The 15,057-nt window shown below is 41.0% G+C and overlaps 1 protein-coding gene across 1 annotated transcript in view; it reads left to right on the top strand.

The window, feature by feature from the left end:
- The window catches only part of GREB1L (GREB1 like retinoic acid receptor coactivator), a 144,591-nt gene that overhangs the window by 63,422 nt on the left and 66,112 nt on the right, over window positions 1-15,057 (top strand). Inside the window, exons 12-15 of the mRNA XM_040632672.1 lie at window positions 3,879-4,205; window positions 5,261-5,389; window positions 5,938-6,072; window positions 9,047-9,244. Of these exons, the coding sequence (XP_040488606.1) occupies window positions 3,879-4,205; window positions 5,261-5,389; window positions 5,938-6,072; window positions 9,047-9,244 (789 nt within the window). The remainder of the gene's footprint in view (window positions 1-3,878; window positions 4,206-5,260; window positions 5,390-5,937; window positions 6,073-9,046; window positions 9,245-15,057) is intronic.

The raw sequence follows: 15,057 nt of genomic DNA, 5'->3' as shown, positions 1-15,057 counted from the left end.
CTACCCCTCTTTGATGTAGTCTCATCATGTTTTCCTTCATTGAGGCAGTATCTGTGGACCTCCCTGAAAGGCTCTTTAGGCTGTAGGGTAAGGGGGATACATAGGTCATGAACCCTTCACTTCCTCTATTTGATATGTCCTCCTGAGCTCCACAGTGGGTGTACGCAGGTGCCCTGACAATGCTCCACAACATTTACATTGCAATGTCCTTTATTTTGCAAACTGCAGCAGGTCATCTAATATGCAGCCTAATTATACACTCACTCTAGGACTTCAAGCCACTGATTTACTTAGGAAAATGCTCAAGGTGTAAAATTACACATAAGAAATTTTTATCTGCACTCTTGTGAATTATTTTAGTGTTTGAAAATACTGAAATGTTAAATAATGAAAATACTGGGCTAAACAATGTTAAAAACAAAACAAAAGCTTCCGCCGGCCAGATTCTTTGGACCATCAGCTAGCAAGTGCGGCTCTAAGACTTGGTGCCCTGAGAGTCTGAAGGCCTGCATTGACATAGGCTTTTGAAACTTGGAAGGCTTCGGATATCTCACGAGCCACTTTGATGATAAACCTAGGACTTGCTAATCATGCTGATGAGTGGGTAATAAAATTATAAAAACCACCTGTGTCTGCAGCTCATTTGATGTCATAATTTTAATTGCTACATCTATTGATTTTCAACTATATTCCAAGATCTAAAACCAGCATGCATCCAGAATTAGTAAAACAAGCCTGCATAGGGTAATGCTATTGGCAAACCAAGCCGGTCAGTACAGCATTTTTTTTCAATCTTAATAACAATTTAAAATATCAAAGTCCAAGTTAATTAAATAAACTAAATGGTCAAAACAACATGTCCTCAAATTACTTAAAGTTCTTATCTTAAAAAAAGAAAAATCTCCATTCAGTTGGACCTCTCTTCTCTGCCTTGTGGGATCAGTTCTTTCTAGAGTTTTACTGGCAACCAATTAATATATCTCTCAATGTGCAACATGAATGGGTATTTCTTTTTATTTTTTTTTTAATCTAAATTTTGTACGTTAGGACACCCCCTCAGCAACTTTCTCCTTCTGGCGTCCTTGAGTGTTTGTTTTGCCTCCAAAGGTTTTGAAGAAGGCAAAAGAACATTTTTTACATATGCTACAGATCATAGACTTTTATTTATTTTTTGTTTTTTTTAATATTTTATTTACTCATTTGATAGAGAGCGAGAGAACACAGAGGGAGAGCGAGAGGGAAAAGCAGACCCCTGCTGAGCAGGGAGACAGATGCAGGGCCTGATCCGAGGACCCCGAGATCATGACCTGAGCTGAAGGCAGACACCCAACTGACTGAGCCACCCAGGCGCCCCTATTGATAGACTTCTTTTTTAAAAAATCCAAGCTTTTAAAAGAACAGGTCTAATACTTTGATGGCTCAGTTACCTGGACATAATAGAGAAGGAGAAAAGCAAGATTCTTCAGAAGAAAGAGGCTTTTCCACTACAGTTACTTTAAAAAAAAAAAAAATCAATCTGCTATTTCACAGCCTGAAAATCTTTTGAAGTAGAAAGTGAAATCAGCAAATCCGGTGATTATTGGAGGGCTCTGAGTCTGCTGGAACCTTGTCTCCTCTTATTAAGGTAGCCCTATCTGAAAAGCCAATCAGAATGATGTCTAGGCTAAGCTGAGTTCCTACAGATCAGCAGTTGATGGGAAAAAAATTACTATGATCAAGCTTGTGGGAAGTGGAGAAAAAGCTCCTGCAATTTAGCTATAAAGGCTGAAGATGAAGAAATGATAGGAGGTGATTGGAAGCAAGGCATTTTTCTCTCTTGCCTCATTTAAACTTTGGTACATTTTCCTGTTTCTCAATTCCTAACAGTAATTCAGTCAAAACTCCATAAAAGTTAGTTTTAAGGCAATGGAAAATGCTATGAGCATGTTTCATAATTTTATATTCCCAGAATGCCTTTATATTTGAAATTAATTACACTGAGAACATGTTACTCAATCATGGTTTGGAGCAGGTCTTACAGACACACCGATTCACCAGGCCTCTGAACCTTCAGGGGGTCTATGAGAGGCAGTAGGGAATGGCAGCAAAGCCACTTGCTTTTGAGTTGTCATTTGTTCTGATGGAAGAAAGCTTTAGACAGACAGCCACCTTCCCTTTATCTCATTTGTGCTGTGCATCTGTACACTCAATGCAAATCTATACACTTGGAGCTCACTACCTAGTATGTATCTAGTGACCACTAACCATGATGCTAATTTGATTAAGCAAAATGAAGACGGAAGCTTTGGCGGCTCCCAGGTGATAAGAAGGCATCCACCTCCCTCTAGCAAGTGACTGGGAAGGAAATAAGAAATATTAACACGATGTAAGCATTGCAGGGTTCTTGCCCTCTTTCCATGGACAGCAGAAAAAACTCTGAGAGGATCTCAGTCTCCCTTCCTCTAGCCTCCAACCAATCATGGAAAAATGCATTTTCTCCAATTTAAATTATTTTTAAAATATATTTTATTTACTTTTCCATATCCTAAAAATATGACTAAACCTTCATTTTCTTACTTTCCCAGAGAATATGGGTGGGGGCCTGGGAAGCCACTTAAATCCCTGTGAGGAAGGAAAGATTTCTGACTCACTCAAGGTTCCTCCTTCTCATACAGAAATCCAGTCTCTCTCTCTCTTTTTTTTCTTTTTTTAAGATTTTATGTATTTATTTGATGGAGAGAGAGACAGCCAGCGAGAGAGGGAACACAAGCAGGGGGAGTGGGAGAGGAGGAAGCCGGCTCCCAGCGGAGGAGCCTGATGTGGGGCTTGATCCCATAACGCTGGGATCACGCCCTGAGCTGAAGGCAGACGTTTATCGACTGAGCCACCCAGGCGCCCCCGGAAATCCAGTCTCTTAAACCTGTATTCTTTTCCAAGGGGATTTTTAGCCTTGAGTTCTGAAGTTATTGCTTGATCTCAGGTCACAGACACTCTACCAGAGCCTGACTTTCAAATCTCAGGTCTGTGCAGCCAAAGACATGACTGAAGAGTGGGAGTGAGCATAGTCTAACTGATTCCAATTTAAACTAAATGTAGGAGTTCATTTGAGTCACTTGCATGCCAAGCATTGACTTGCTTGTTTTGTTCTAAAAACCGGTTGAGTTTCTAAAGAGAATCAGAGAAACAATATCCCCCTAATTCCAGGGGCTGTAGGTCACCCATATAAATTTAGCCGTAACCACAGCTGGAGGAGAGGACCAAATGCCATCCTTAACCCAGAATTCTGGGGAATAGCTAGATGACAGTGACATTCTCTAGCGAGGGAAAGTGTGAGGCTCCCTAAATACAAATTAGAAGTGAAAAGTCGTTAAACTTAATTTTCTTATGGACGGTATTCCTAAAATTAGGAATTAGAGGCAATACGTTAAAATGTTTTTCGAAGTAGCTATAAACAAAATGAGAAATGAGTGAAACCTAAAATTGGTTATATGGCAGGTTAGCGTCTTCCTTCATGAGTCATTACTCGTGTCAGTAATGACAAGCTTAACAGTTCAACAAATATACCACCTTCCATGACCGTCCCCTAAGGCATACAGCAGAATTGATACTGACTCTGAACACATCCTCTTTAAAAAATACCAAGATAATCATAAACGAGAACAGAGGCCTGCATTTGTTTTTAATATTGACACAGAAAGAAGGTCATTTCACAATTGCAAATGGTCAGTAGGGGCTCCATACTTGCGGCCACAACAGGAAAAGAGCTCTTTTGCCCGTGGAATACGGTGGGCTTAGAAGGGCTACACACTAACGTGTGTGTGTGTGTGTGTGTGTGTGTGTGTTTCTCTTTTCTAGCTGTGATTTTTTAAAAATTCTAGCTGCAATTCTCTTCAATTTAGGTCCCGATCAGATACCTCTCAGGGAAGAATTTGAGCAAATCATGCTGAAAGCCATGCAGGAATTTACTCTGAGAGAGAAAGCCCTGCAGATGGGTGCTCAGTGCACACCCGTGTCGCCAGGACAACTCCCCTGGCTCGCGAGACTAATCGCCAGCGTATCTCAAGACCTGGTTCATGTGATTGTGACTCAGAACTCTTTGGCGGAGGGCATTTCAGAGACATTGAGAACTCTCAGTGAAATGAGACACTATCAAAGACTTCCAGATTATGTTGTGGCGATTTGTGCATCAAAAATCAGAGGAAACGAATTTTGTGTGGTAGTGTTAGGTGAGTCATGTTTTGGGTTGGTTTTTTTTTTTTTAATCCATTGATTCAATCATTTGTCCATTTGAAAACTATTTATTGCGTGTTTCAAGCATCCAGGTAATCAATCTCTAATTGCTCCCACTTGAGTTCTTCCTCCTAATTTTAACTTTTGTTTTCTCCTCATATCAGATTTGTGTAGCCTTTAGTTTGGCTGGTGTCCCTGTCAGCTGGTTGTGGGAGCCTTATTTCAAAGCGTGTCCTAGTAATAGATATGCTTGTCTCACGTAACTTCTATGCTTAAAAGGTTTTGGAAATGTTACCACTCTAGCATGTGATAAAGCCATTGCCACAGGTGGCCTAAGCCAGTGAATCAACTTTGCCAAGAACTCAGCTCACATATTCACCTCCTCACCGAAGAGGATACTTAATGTTATAACATTGACTCTAAAGAAAAGGTCCAGAAAGTTGGAACATTACAAAATGTGTTTTTGTTTCTTGTGCTGACTTTCTATCAGGCACCATCATGAGTCGCCAGCCATCTGGACTAAATTTGCTTTTTTCTTCTCTAGTGATGGTTCTCACCTGTTCCTACCAAAGAAGCCAAACCCCCTCACTTTGGCAAAAACTTGCCTGCCTATCTCTCTATGACAAATCTTTTTCAGAAGTCTTCATCAGAAAGTATAATATATTAATTTTTTCAGTTTTCATTTATAAAAATAACTAAACACCGTAAGTTTATATTTTTAAGACATATTCATAATAACCAAGCAAACACAATTTTAAAGGTCCTCCGTGTTCCTCCCTAGTTTTTAAACACATGTATAGTATGTTTCCACAGTTACAAACATAAGGGATATCACTTTGGCCCTTGATCATCTAACATTTTATTATAAACATTTCCTTTTTAAAATAGTCATTTTAAATGCTGAGTAATTGTCCATCCTTGGGTGTGCCATAATTTCCTTAACCAAATCCCTATAGTTACATGCTTTAATTGTTTCCGGTTTTTGCTGTTAGGAATATTTCAGTGAACATTTATTCACTCGTGCATCCCCTCCTCTCCCTCTCTTCTGCAGGTCAGCATCAGTCCAGAGCTCTGGCAGAGAGCGTGCTCACCACAAGTGAGTTTTTGAAAGAAATTAGTTATGAGCTCATCACAGGAAAGGTCAGTTTCCTGGCATCGCATTTCAAAACCACATCATTAGGTGAGTGGTTGTAGGATTCAGCAACACTGCCAGCCTCTAGCTGTGTGATTTCTCTGAATTTAAATCTTAGCCTTAGGAGATGAGTGTGGAGCTTAAACCTGCCTGCTGACCTTCCCTCATTTGGAATGGTTCATCCTCAGTATTTTGTTACTAACACAGCAAGGGGTCCAGAGGAAGGCACAACGATGGGGGACCTCAGCTCAGCCACGACTTAGGGGTGTGACCTTGGGAGAGATTCTGCCTCCCCGGATCTCAGTTTTCTAATATGACACATAGAGATAGAATGATCGCATCCTGCCTGCTTGGAGCATTATGGAGGTCAAGAACGATACACCATGTGAAAGCGTGTTAATCGTAAGCTCAATATAAACGAGGGTAGCTCTGGCTTTAGAGATACTGCCAGAGGCATGACCAAGTGTACACTCAGCCATGAAAAGCTGGCTGACTGACAAATCTTGGTGAGAGCCCAGCTTAAGTGCCTAGTTCAGAGACTGATACAAATGTATCGTTCCTTGCAATCTTCTTATCTCCGCTTTATTATGTGATAGGCGACGACCTGGACAAGTTGCTAGACAAAATGCAACAGAGAAGAGGAGAGAGTGTGGTTACCCCTTTCAACGGAGATCTTAACGAGTGTGTGTCAGCTCAGGAGGCTGCTGCTATGATCCCCACGCAAAACCTGGGTAATGTCACCTCAGACCAAAAGGAGGAAATAGAAGCTAAGTCATTCGGAGGGTTTTGAGGTCCTGTGTTAAGAGTCGCAGACTGTGACAGGCTTTTCCTTATTATCTACGTGATAAATATGGCTCAAATTAAAAATGCCTTAGGATGGGACATGGATCCAACACCTTGTTCTTAGTACATGTCTCCTAGAATTAAAATCAAAGTTGAAGACTTTATGATAAGCAGACTCTCTTTGTTCCTCAAAAAATTCTGGGGTCCTTGGTGTACTTTCCTTAGCTCCACCAGTTATGCCCAGAGAGCTGTTGGTGCTCTCTGAGGGCTACAAAGAACTGCTTGAAAGAATGTAGAATGCAGTCCGTGCAGGGCTCCTGGCTCTCCACGCCCTTCATTAACTCCCTGATCTGTAAAACACACATTATCTCAGGGATAGCAAGGGAACCCTGGCAGATAACGCAGCAATACCAACACATCATCTGCCCTACAAGCTTCCAGGATGCAAAAAGGGAGAGTGGGAGGGGCGCCTGGGTGGCTCAGTCCGTTAAGCCTCCAACTCTAGATTTCAGCTCAGGTCATGATCTCAGGGCCCTGAAATGGATCCCTGCAGTGGGCTCCTGCTCAGCAGAGAGTCTGCTGCAGATTCTCTCTCTCCTGCCCCTCTCCGCCCCCTGCACACTCTCACTAAAATAAATAACTAAATCTTTTTTTTTTTTTTTTAAGAGGGGAATGGGGGCACCTGGGTGTCTCAGTCAGTTAAGTCTCTGCCTTCCACTCAGGTCATGATCTCAGGGTCATAGGATCAAGCCCCAAGTCAGGCACCCCACTCGGCAGGCAGCCTGCTTCTCCCTCTCCCTCTCCCTCTGTCTCTCTCTCACTCTCTCTAAAATAAGTAAATAAAAATCTTTAATAAATAAAAATAAAAAGGGGGGATGGTGGGAGTAGGACTGAGGAGTTCCATCATTAGATTGGATTCCTTTATGTTCAGATTCCTTCCCCAATTCCCCATTTGATAAGGACAACATAGGAGAGGACAAAAAAAAAAAAAATAGGACAAAGGGTAGACATGAAACAGATCCATAAACCTGCTGCTGACAGCCTTTAGCCCTTGCCTTAATAGGAATGTGTCATTTATACATACGATTGTCTCAGCAATAAAGTAGCACAGCTTGGTGTTAGCTCAGTCAAAAAAACAAATTCAAATGCATGCAATATTTTTTTTTAAGTAGGCTCGATCCCAAGTTTGGAGCCCAACATAGGGCTTGAACTCACCACCCTGAGATCAAGACCTGAGCTGAGATCAAGAGTCAGACACTTAATCAACTAAGCCTCCCAGGTGCCCCCACAATACATTTTTTTTTTACTTCTACACATTATTTGATGATAAAGCAATCACCTGGATGATCTAAAATGTGTTCTTATTATTTTTGAATTATTAACAAAGTTAGAATTTTAAAATTCTCTGAGTACATCCAGATTTCCACAATCATATTCTTGATTCCCTGTTTAAGAAATATTGCTTAAAGATATTTTAATGGTTCCTCGAAGTTCAAAACTTGCTAAATTAAATTCTCCAAAGTTATGCTATCATCTAGGTTAGTCCCCACCTATCTAACCTATGACATGAAAGAAATAATAGCCTATCAAAAGACAGATTTATTTTCATTGGTAATCTTTGTGGGTCAAAAAACATTCTGCTATTAAAAGTTGCAGCTTTGGGCTTTTCTAGTGGGTTCTTTCAGCCAACTGTATATATCTCCACTCACTGTCAGCACCTATGGCTAGGGTACTCTGACCACCGTCTTTACCGTGGCCACATTGTGATTTGATTTGATTTGATTTTTTAAAAGATTTTATTTATTTGACAGAGAGAGAGCACAAGCAGGGGAAGCAACAGGCAGAGGGAGAGGAAGAAGCAGGCTCCCTGCTGAGCAGAGAGCCCAATGCGGGGCTCGATCCCAGGATGCTGGGATCATGACCTGAGCTGAAGGCAGATGCTTCACTGACTGAGCCATCCACGCACCCCATGCAATTTGATTTTGGAAAATATTAATTAGTGCAGGTTAATTGGGGCCTTGTGTGTTCCAGTCAAACTTTTTCATGTGTTCCTGATGAAAAGCAGCCTCATAAAAAAGTATTAAATGTTGCCTGCTTAAAGATTCATCTAAGCCTGTCTAGTGTGTGTGTGTGACGCACGTATGAAATTGATTGCTTGGTTATAACTTGTAATAAAAAGCCACTGGCATGTTTAGAGTGTCTGGGCAATGTTCTCCTAATGCATCACCTCTCGAGTGGCCCGCTGTCCATGTCATGAGTCAGGTCTCTTCAGATAGTACAGGCGTCAGCGCTGGAGTTGGCCACAGCCACCTACCACTGCCAGGTCATAAGTACTGGCAAGTCAAGTGGGAAGAAAGGTGAAGGGGTGTCTCTGTGACCTGTGTTATGCAGTCCCTGGGGAGAAGAATTTCAAATCATGTTGCAACTGACTTGTTGGAGAGGAAATGTTTACTGTAGTGCTGTCCAGAAAAGGTCAAAGGAATCCAGCACTAGTATGGTTACAGCATCCCCTCCTTCCCTGAATTCGGTCTGGGCTTGGGCACCTGACCTGTGCTGATAGTCCTAAAGAAAGCTGGAAACTCCTGCTTCCCCTTTCCGGAGATGAGTCCCAGCTCCCACTGTGAGAGTGTAGTCTGTCCCAACATTTCTGGGTGGGGGAGGGGTGTTGAGGAGTGATCTGTGAGACGATCAGTCAATTTTAAAAGAATACATTTGTAAAATTACCACACCCACTCTTGAACACATCCTTTCAGCCAAGTTTTCAGAGAAAATAAGCAAATCTATTAAAACGCAATGCAGAGTGAGAATAGAATGCTTCGTATAGAGCAAAACTGTACATATGTTGTGTGTCCCCCTTATGGATTCATAGTGGCCATCAACAGAAGGGAATTAATTTTGTTCTTACGACTTTTTTTATTTTAGATTTAGATAATGAAACCTTCCAAATTTATCAACCACAGCTAACGGTTGCCAGAAAACTCTTATCCCAGGTGTGTGCTATAGCAGACAGCGGCAGCCAGAGTCTGGACCTCGGCCACTTCAGCAAAGTGGACTTTATCATCATTGTCCCAAGATCGGAGGTTCTGGTCCAGCAAACTCTTCAACGGATTCGACAATCAGGTGAGACTGAACTTTCAAAGAAGACCCTACAGAGATCCAGTCTTAGATACCCTCTGCCTCTTGCTTTTGCTTAATCCAAATGTTTATAGGACAATTCCATCCTTTCCTACAGTAATACAAAATCATAAGAGCACTTTAAACATTATTTCAAATTTATCTGTAAGTTTTCCCTCAAAGTACTCTGACCTTTTTCCCTCCTAGGTCAAGGGTAAATTGATGTGTGTGTTTGCCTGATACTGTTAAGTCTGTGATGTAATTGGTGGACTAGAAACTGATCATTCATTTATGAAGAGAAATTTTCTCAAGTCAGGGATAGCCCTGCATGAGGTGATGGGGTCCGTGCCGCCTGAGCTCCTTCTATGGCTTGGATAGTTGACATTCTCATAGATGGCTTCTTGCATATTTGGTACACTACCAGCACGTTTTCAAACTAGAAACCAGATCACCATTCCCCACGTGAACAAAGATAACACCTCCCTGGAAAAATACAAAGGTAGGGGCAGCTGGGTGGCTCAGTTGGCTGAGCGTCCAACTTTTGATTTCAGCTCAGGTCTTGATCTCAGGGTTGTGAGTTCAAACCCTGCTTTGGGCTCCATGCTGGGCATGGAGCCTAGTTGAAAAAAAATACGAAGTTAGAATTTCTGCTAATGACTTTCAGAGAAGGAGTATGGAAGAAAAAATATTTTTCCCAGAAAATGGAAAAAGCTAGGGAGCAAAAATTTTAGAAGTTTGTGGTAAATAGTATCTTTTTCAAGCATAAAATTTGCCTAAAATTAGAAGATGCAGTAAATAATTTAGAAAACTGGGACAGCTGAAAATACTTGCCTTTGTAAGCCAGGTTTGAAAAGGAGATTACAAATGTCAAATTGCTTCCAAGTACCTTAGCTGAGAGAAACACACAGACACACACACAGACACACACACACACACACACACACACACACACACACGGTTTTTAGCTGGAGGATGAATCTTTTTGCCACAGTAAAAAATTTTATTTTCAATATATTTGAGAGTAAGTAAGAAGAAGAAAAATTCAAAAGAGCCTAAAATGTAGTTTATATGTGACAAAATGTAGTTTATATGTTTCATAGCTATGATACAGTGCTCCTTAAACTTTAGTACACATATAAATCATATGGGGATCTTGTTAAAATGCAGATTCCTCTTAGTGGACCTGGGTGAGCTCATTTCTTTCTTTTTTTTTTTTTATTAATTAAGGTATAATTGACAACTTTGTATTAGTTTCAGGTGTATAACAATGATTTGATAATTGTATGTATTGTGAAATGATCACAATAAGTCTTGTTAACATCTGTTACCATACATAGTTACAGAAATTTTTTTCTTTTTCTTTTCTCGTGATGAAGAGTTTTGAGATTTACTCTCTTAGCCACTTTCCAATATGCAATGCAGTATTGTGAACTATAGTCACCATGCTGTACATTACATTCCCAGGACTTATTTATTTTACAGCTAGAAGTTTGTACCTTTTGACCACCTTCACCCATGCCCCACTACTCCATCCAGCAGCCATCAGTCTCCTCTCTGTATCTGTGAGCTTCTTTTTTGTCATTGTTTTTTATTTTATTTTTTAGATACCACATAGAAGGGAGATCATCTGGTATTTGTCTTTCTCTGTCTGACTTATTTCAGATTCTGCATTTCCAGCAACCTCCCAGGGGATGTCAGTGCTGTTGGTAGGAGGACCACACTTTGAATAGCATACTCCATAAGAAACCTTCCATTGTTAGGTCCATGGGCCAAATGAGCTGACAGACAATAGATTTTTTTCCTCTTTACCTGTGACTGACACATATAAAGTCTTTCCATACCTTCTGAAGGCCGAGGGGCCTGGGAAACAGTGCAACAAAACTCTAAAATTCTGAATGACAAATTACAAAATGACCTATTGTAAATATTGACATATGGGTGATTAGCTGGAGAAGATCAGGAGGCTTCTCTTACAGCTCACCAGAGTGAGTTCTCGGCTTTCTCAGCTACTGGCCATTTCTGTGTTTCTCTCTGCTCCCATTGTGGGAAATGGAGAGGCTATACTCATACCAAGCACTCACCAGATTTTTTTTTTTTATATAGATTTTCACTTCCTTACCATGGAGGGAGTGCCTTCTCTGATAGGTGTTTTATTTCTACCAATTGGCCTTTGTGGCCTTCTGAGTTTGTGATCTGATATCTGAAATCATGCTTGAGCAAACACATCATAGCACCTGTTTGAAGTGGTGAAATCATCCATGGTCAGCAGTTGTGCTCTCTGCAGAGCCTTTTCCTGAAATAACCTCTTGGTGACCTATACTTTCACCTTTCTTAATAAATGCAAGACCCTAAATAAAACCCTGCATTTTTGACAGATGAAGAAATTGTATAGCTCCTTCCTTTTTCCTTCTCACTGCTCTTTTTTCTAAAGTGAGAACTGTACGATTATAACTCCTCAGAAAGGTACCAGAATTTGACCAATTACATAAGCTTGGAATCCAGAAAAATCAATGTTAGGGACAAATTTGGAAAATTCAAGGCAAAGCATGTCTTAAAAATTATTCACATCTGGCTTTGGCTTACATACTGAATTTTATGCTGCAAAAGCAATCATTTCTATATATTCAAAAATAACTTTGTTCATTTTATTATTAAAAAAGTAGTTGCATTCTTTATTTTTAAAAAATAGAAGAACCAAAGCAGGAAAATTTAAACATTTATAATCCCACTATTCGAGGATAACCACTGTTAAAATCTGGGTGTTAACAAGTGACCTAATATCTAGTGTTTCAGACTTCCTTCTCTGCCTGTGTCTGTTTTTTCACCTGACATTATAGTTCGCACATTTTTCTATACCATTAAAAACCTTGTGAGCATCGTTCTTAATAAATATGTAGTATTCCATGTATGGCACCAAAATTTATTTGCTTTAATATTTAAACACCTTCATATTCTTGGAACACATAACAATTGATAGTAGAAGAGCAAGCACATTTAAGGCGTAAAGAGAAATTGTCCACAGCATAGCAGTAAGCAGGAGACTAACCACTAATGCAACTCAACGTCAGAGCTGTGAAAGCAGAAAGGATTCTCAAGAAATCATCTGGTTCAGTTTCCTTCTATTTCACCATGTGACTCTTTGGAGAGCTTCATTTGCCTAAGGTCACAGAGGGCAGTGCCTTGAGGACAAGAACTGCTTTTTCATTTCTGCATGCCTTGTGCCCCATTTGTTCCTCTTTCCAGCTGGGTGGAAGGAGGCACTTGACTAATGTTTGAATGGAGGGCTGGAGGGAGGGAGTGGAGGGATAGACAGAGGGGAAAACAGTGTCCAAGTGCTCTGCTTTCTGGTTCTATTTGCCTTTGCCTAAAGGAAGCATAGTTGGCCAGGAAAGCACCTGGCAGAGAGAAGCAGCCAGGGTGTGCAGAAAGGCCACATCCTTGGCAGCCCTTGTGTAGCTGAAAGAAAACGTGAAAACAGAAACCATCACATTGTGCAGACTCAGTGCTAAGGCAAAGCATGTGATACCTCCACTCACATTCTAATTAAGGAAGAGAGGCAGAGAGGAAAAAACAAAAAGAAAAAACATTATGGAAAGAATATGAAGGTTAAAAAAAGAAATGAAAGGAATTAAACATGTTTCAAGTTTGCCCAAAATGGATTTGTAACTGCTGGAATGATCAATGGAGAAGCAGCATAAGGAATTTTTAGACTATAGGAAATACTTCTGTTTTAATGTCATTTTTTAAAACTTCGATGTGGTAGCATAATTCTTTCAATTCTAAGGAGACCCCAAATTCTAGAAATTGGAACACTAGGGTATCGGTGTGATCAAAATGCAAGCCACGTTCAATTCAAGGTGGTTGGGGTGACAACAGGAAGTATTAGTGACTCTGGGGGTCCCCAGTGAGTGGGAGCAGATCTGGCAGTTTCCAGTCAAGGAAGTTTTATCATGCTCAGGGAACTGACACAAATTTGATACCTCAACACATACCTGATTATATAAGAAACAGAGAAACATTTCTGTCTGCTGATATGTGGGTAGCTCCTTCTACCCATACAGAAGTAAAAGGATTTTAAGAAAGTGGAAGAGATTAGGAGTGGAAGTGAAGAGATAGTGGAAGGCATTTTCACTTTCTAACGTAGATTTTCTTGGTCTCATCAACCTCATACCACCTTGGCAGTCACCTAAAATTTTAATAGAAAAAAACTATGTATTGGTCAGTGACAAGCAGGAAGGAGAAGGATCCCAGAGAAGAAAGTACTAGGAAGCTTCTCTGTGCTGAGGTGGAATAGGGAAGCACTAGAGATTCGTTTGTACAAAGACAAGTACCTAAAGTTAACATTCTTAAAATCAATTTCCAACCACGTAGTTAGCTGCCCAGTGCCCGACCCTGGTTTGTAGATGTTGGTATTTGCCTCCCAGCCTCTGCCTCCCAACCTGCCATCGTCTGGAGATGCTGCCTGTCCATCCAGTATCCTAGCTTCAGTACCTTGCACCCCTCACCCATACTTCTCTGCAACCACCTGCCCCTTAGTCATATCCCAGACCCTGCTGGATCCCAGAACCAGCCGTTCCAATATCCCCAATGCCAGACCACGGACTTTCTTCCTACATATACTCACAGTGTTGGACACTATAGGGGAAAGAAAGTCAACCCTTCCAAATGATACCATCATAAACTCTTTTTTGTCTCTCTAGTTGGATCTCTCTCCCATTCCCCATAGTGGCTGGCTAAACATGGGTCTTCATCCTTCTCTCTTAGCAAACCACCATGCCATGTACTTCTCCCCTTCCCCAACCCCAGAAGAAAAGGTCGGATAAAAACTTCCTGTTTCCAAACTTAGAAACCTAACTGCATACACACCTACCTTTTCCCCTTCCCTCCTCATCCGTGAAAGAGCTCTATGTAAGCCTGACACCCCCACCTTCTCATTCTCATGGACCTCACACTATCAATTATCTCTTAACTTCTTTCCTGGGGCTCATTTCATCCATTTAAACCTGCCCCCACTCTCTCAAAGACAAAACAAGCCTCTGTTAATCCTACCTAACCCTCCAGCTAACCCTCCTCTGGTTAACTGCCACACTTATGGAGAGAGTTGTCTATTGTTATCTTGCTTCCTCATCTCCCACTCACTCCTCAGCACCCTGCCAACTAGCCTCCACTTCCCACCCCCCCCCTTTTAGCACTCTCACCAACATTACCAATGACCTTTTTAAGTCTTATCTGAACTCTTGATAACACAGGTGACCTCCATTTCTCCCTTTAAACACTGCAGTTCCTTTGGCTTCCAAGACACATTCTTTTTTTTTTTTTTAATGATTTTTTATTATATTATGTTAGTCACCATACAGTACATCCCCGGTTTCCAATGTAAAGTTCGATGATTCATTAGTTGCGTATAACACCCAGTTCACCATGCAATACGTGCCCTCCTTACTACCCATCACCAGTCTATCCCATTCCCCCACCCCCCTCCCCTCTGAGGCCCTCAGTTTGTTTCTCATAGTCCATAGTCTCTCATGTTTCATTCCCCCCTCTGATTACCCCCCCTTTATCCCTTTCTTCCCCTACCGATCATCCTAGTTCTTATATTCCATAGATGAAAGAAATCATATGATAATTGTCTTTCTCTGCTTGACTTATTTCACTTAGTATTATCTCCTCCAGTGCCGTCCATGTTGCAGCAAATGTTGAGAATTCGTTGTTTCTGATAGCTGAGTAATATTCCATTGTATATATGGACCACAACTTCTTCATCCAGTCATCTGTTGAAGGGCATCTCGGCTCCTTCCACGATTTAGCTATTGTGGACA

This window comes from Ursus maritimus, unplaced genomic scaffold (assembly GCF_017311325.1).
Source record: "Ursus maritimus isolate PB19 unplaced genomic scaffold, ASM1731132v1 scaffold_18, whole genome shotgun sequence".
Taxonomy (NCBI): Eukaryota; Metazoa; Chordata; class Mammalia; order Carnivora; family Ursidae; genus Ursus; species Ursus maritimus.
Note: the sequence above shows the minus strand (reverse complement) of the source record. Positions and strands in the feature narration are given on the sequence as shown.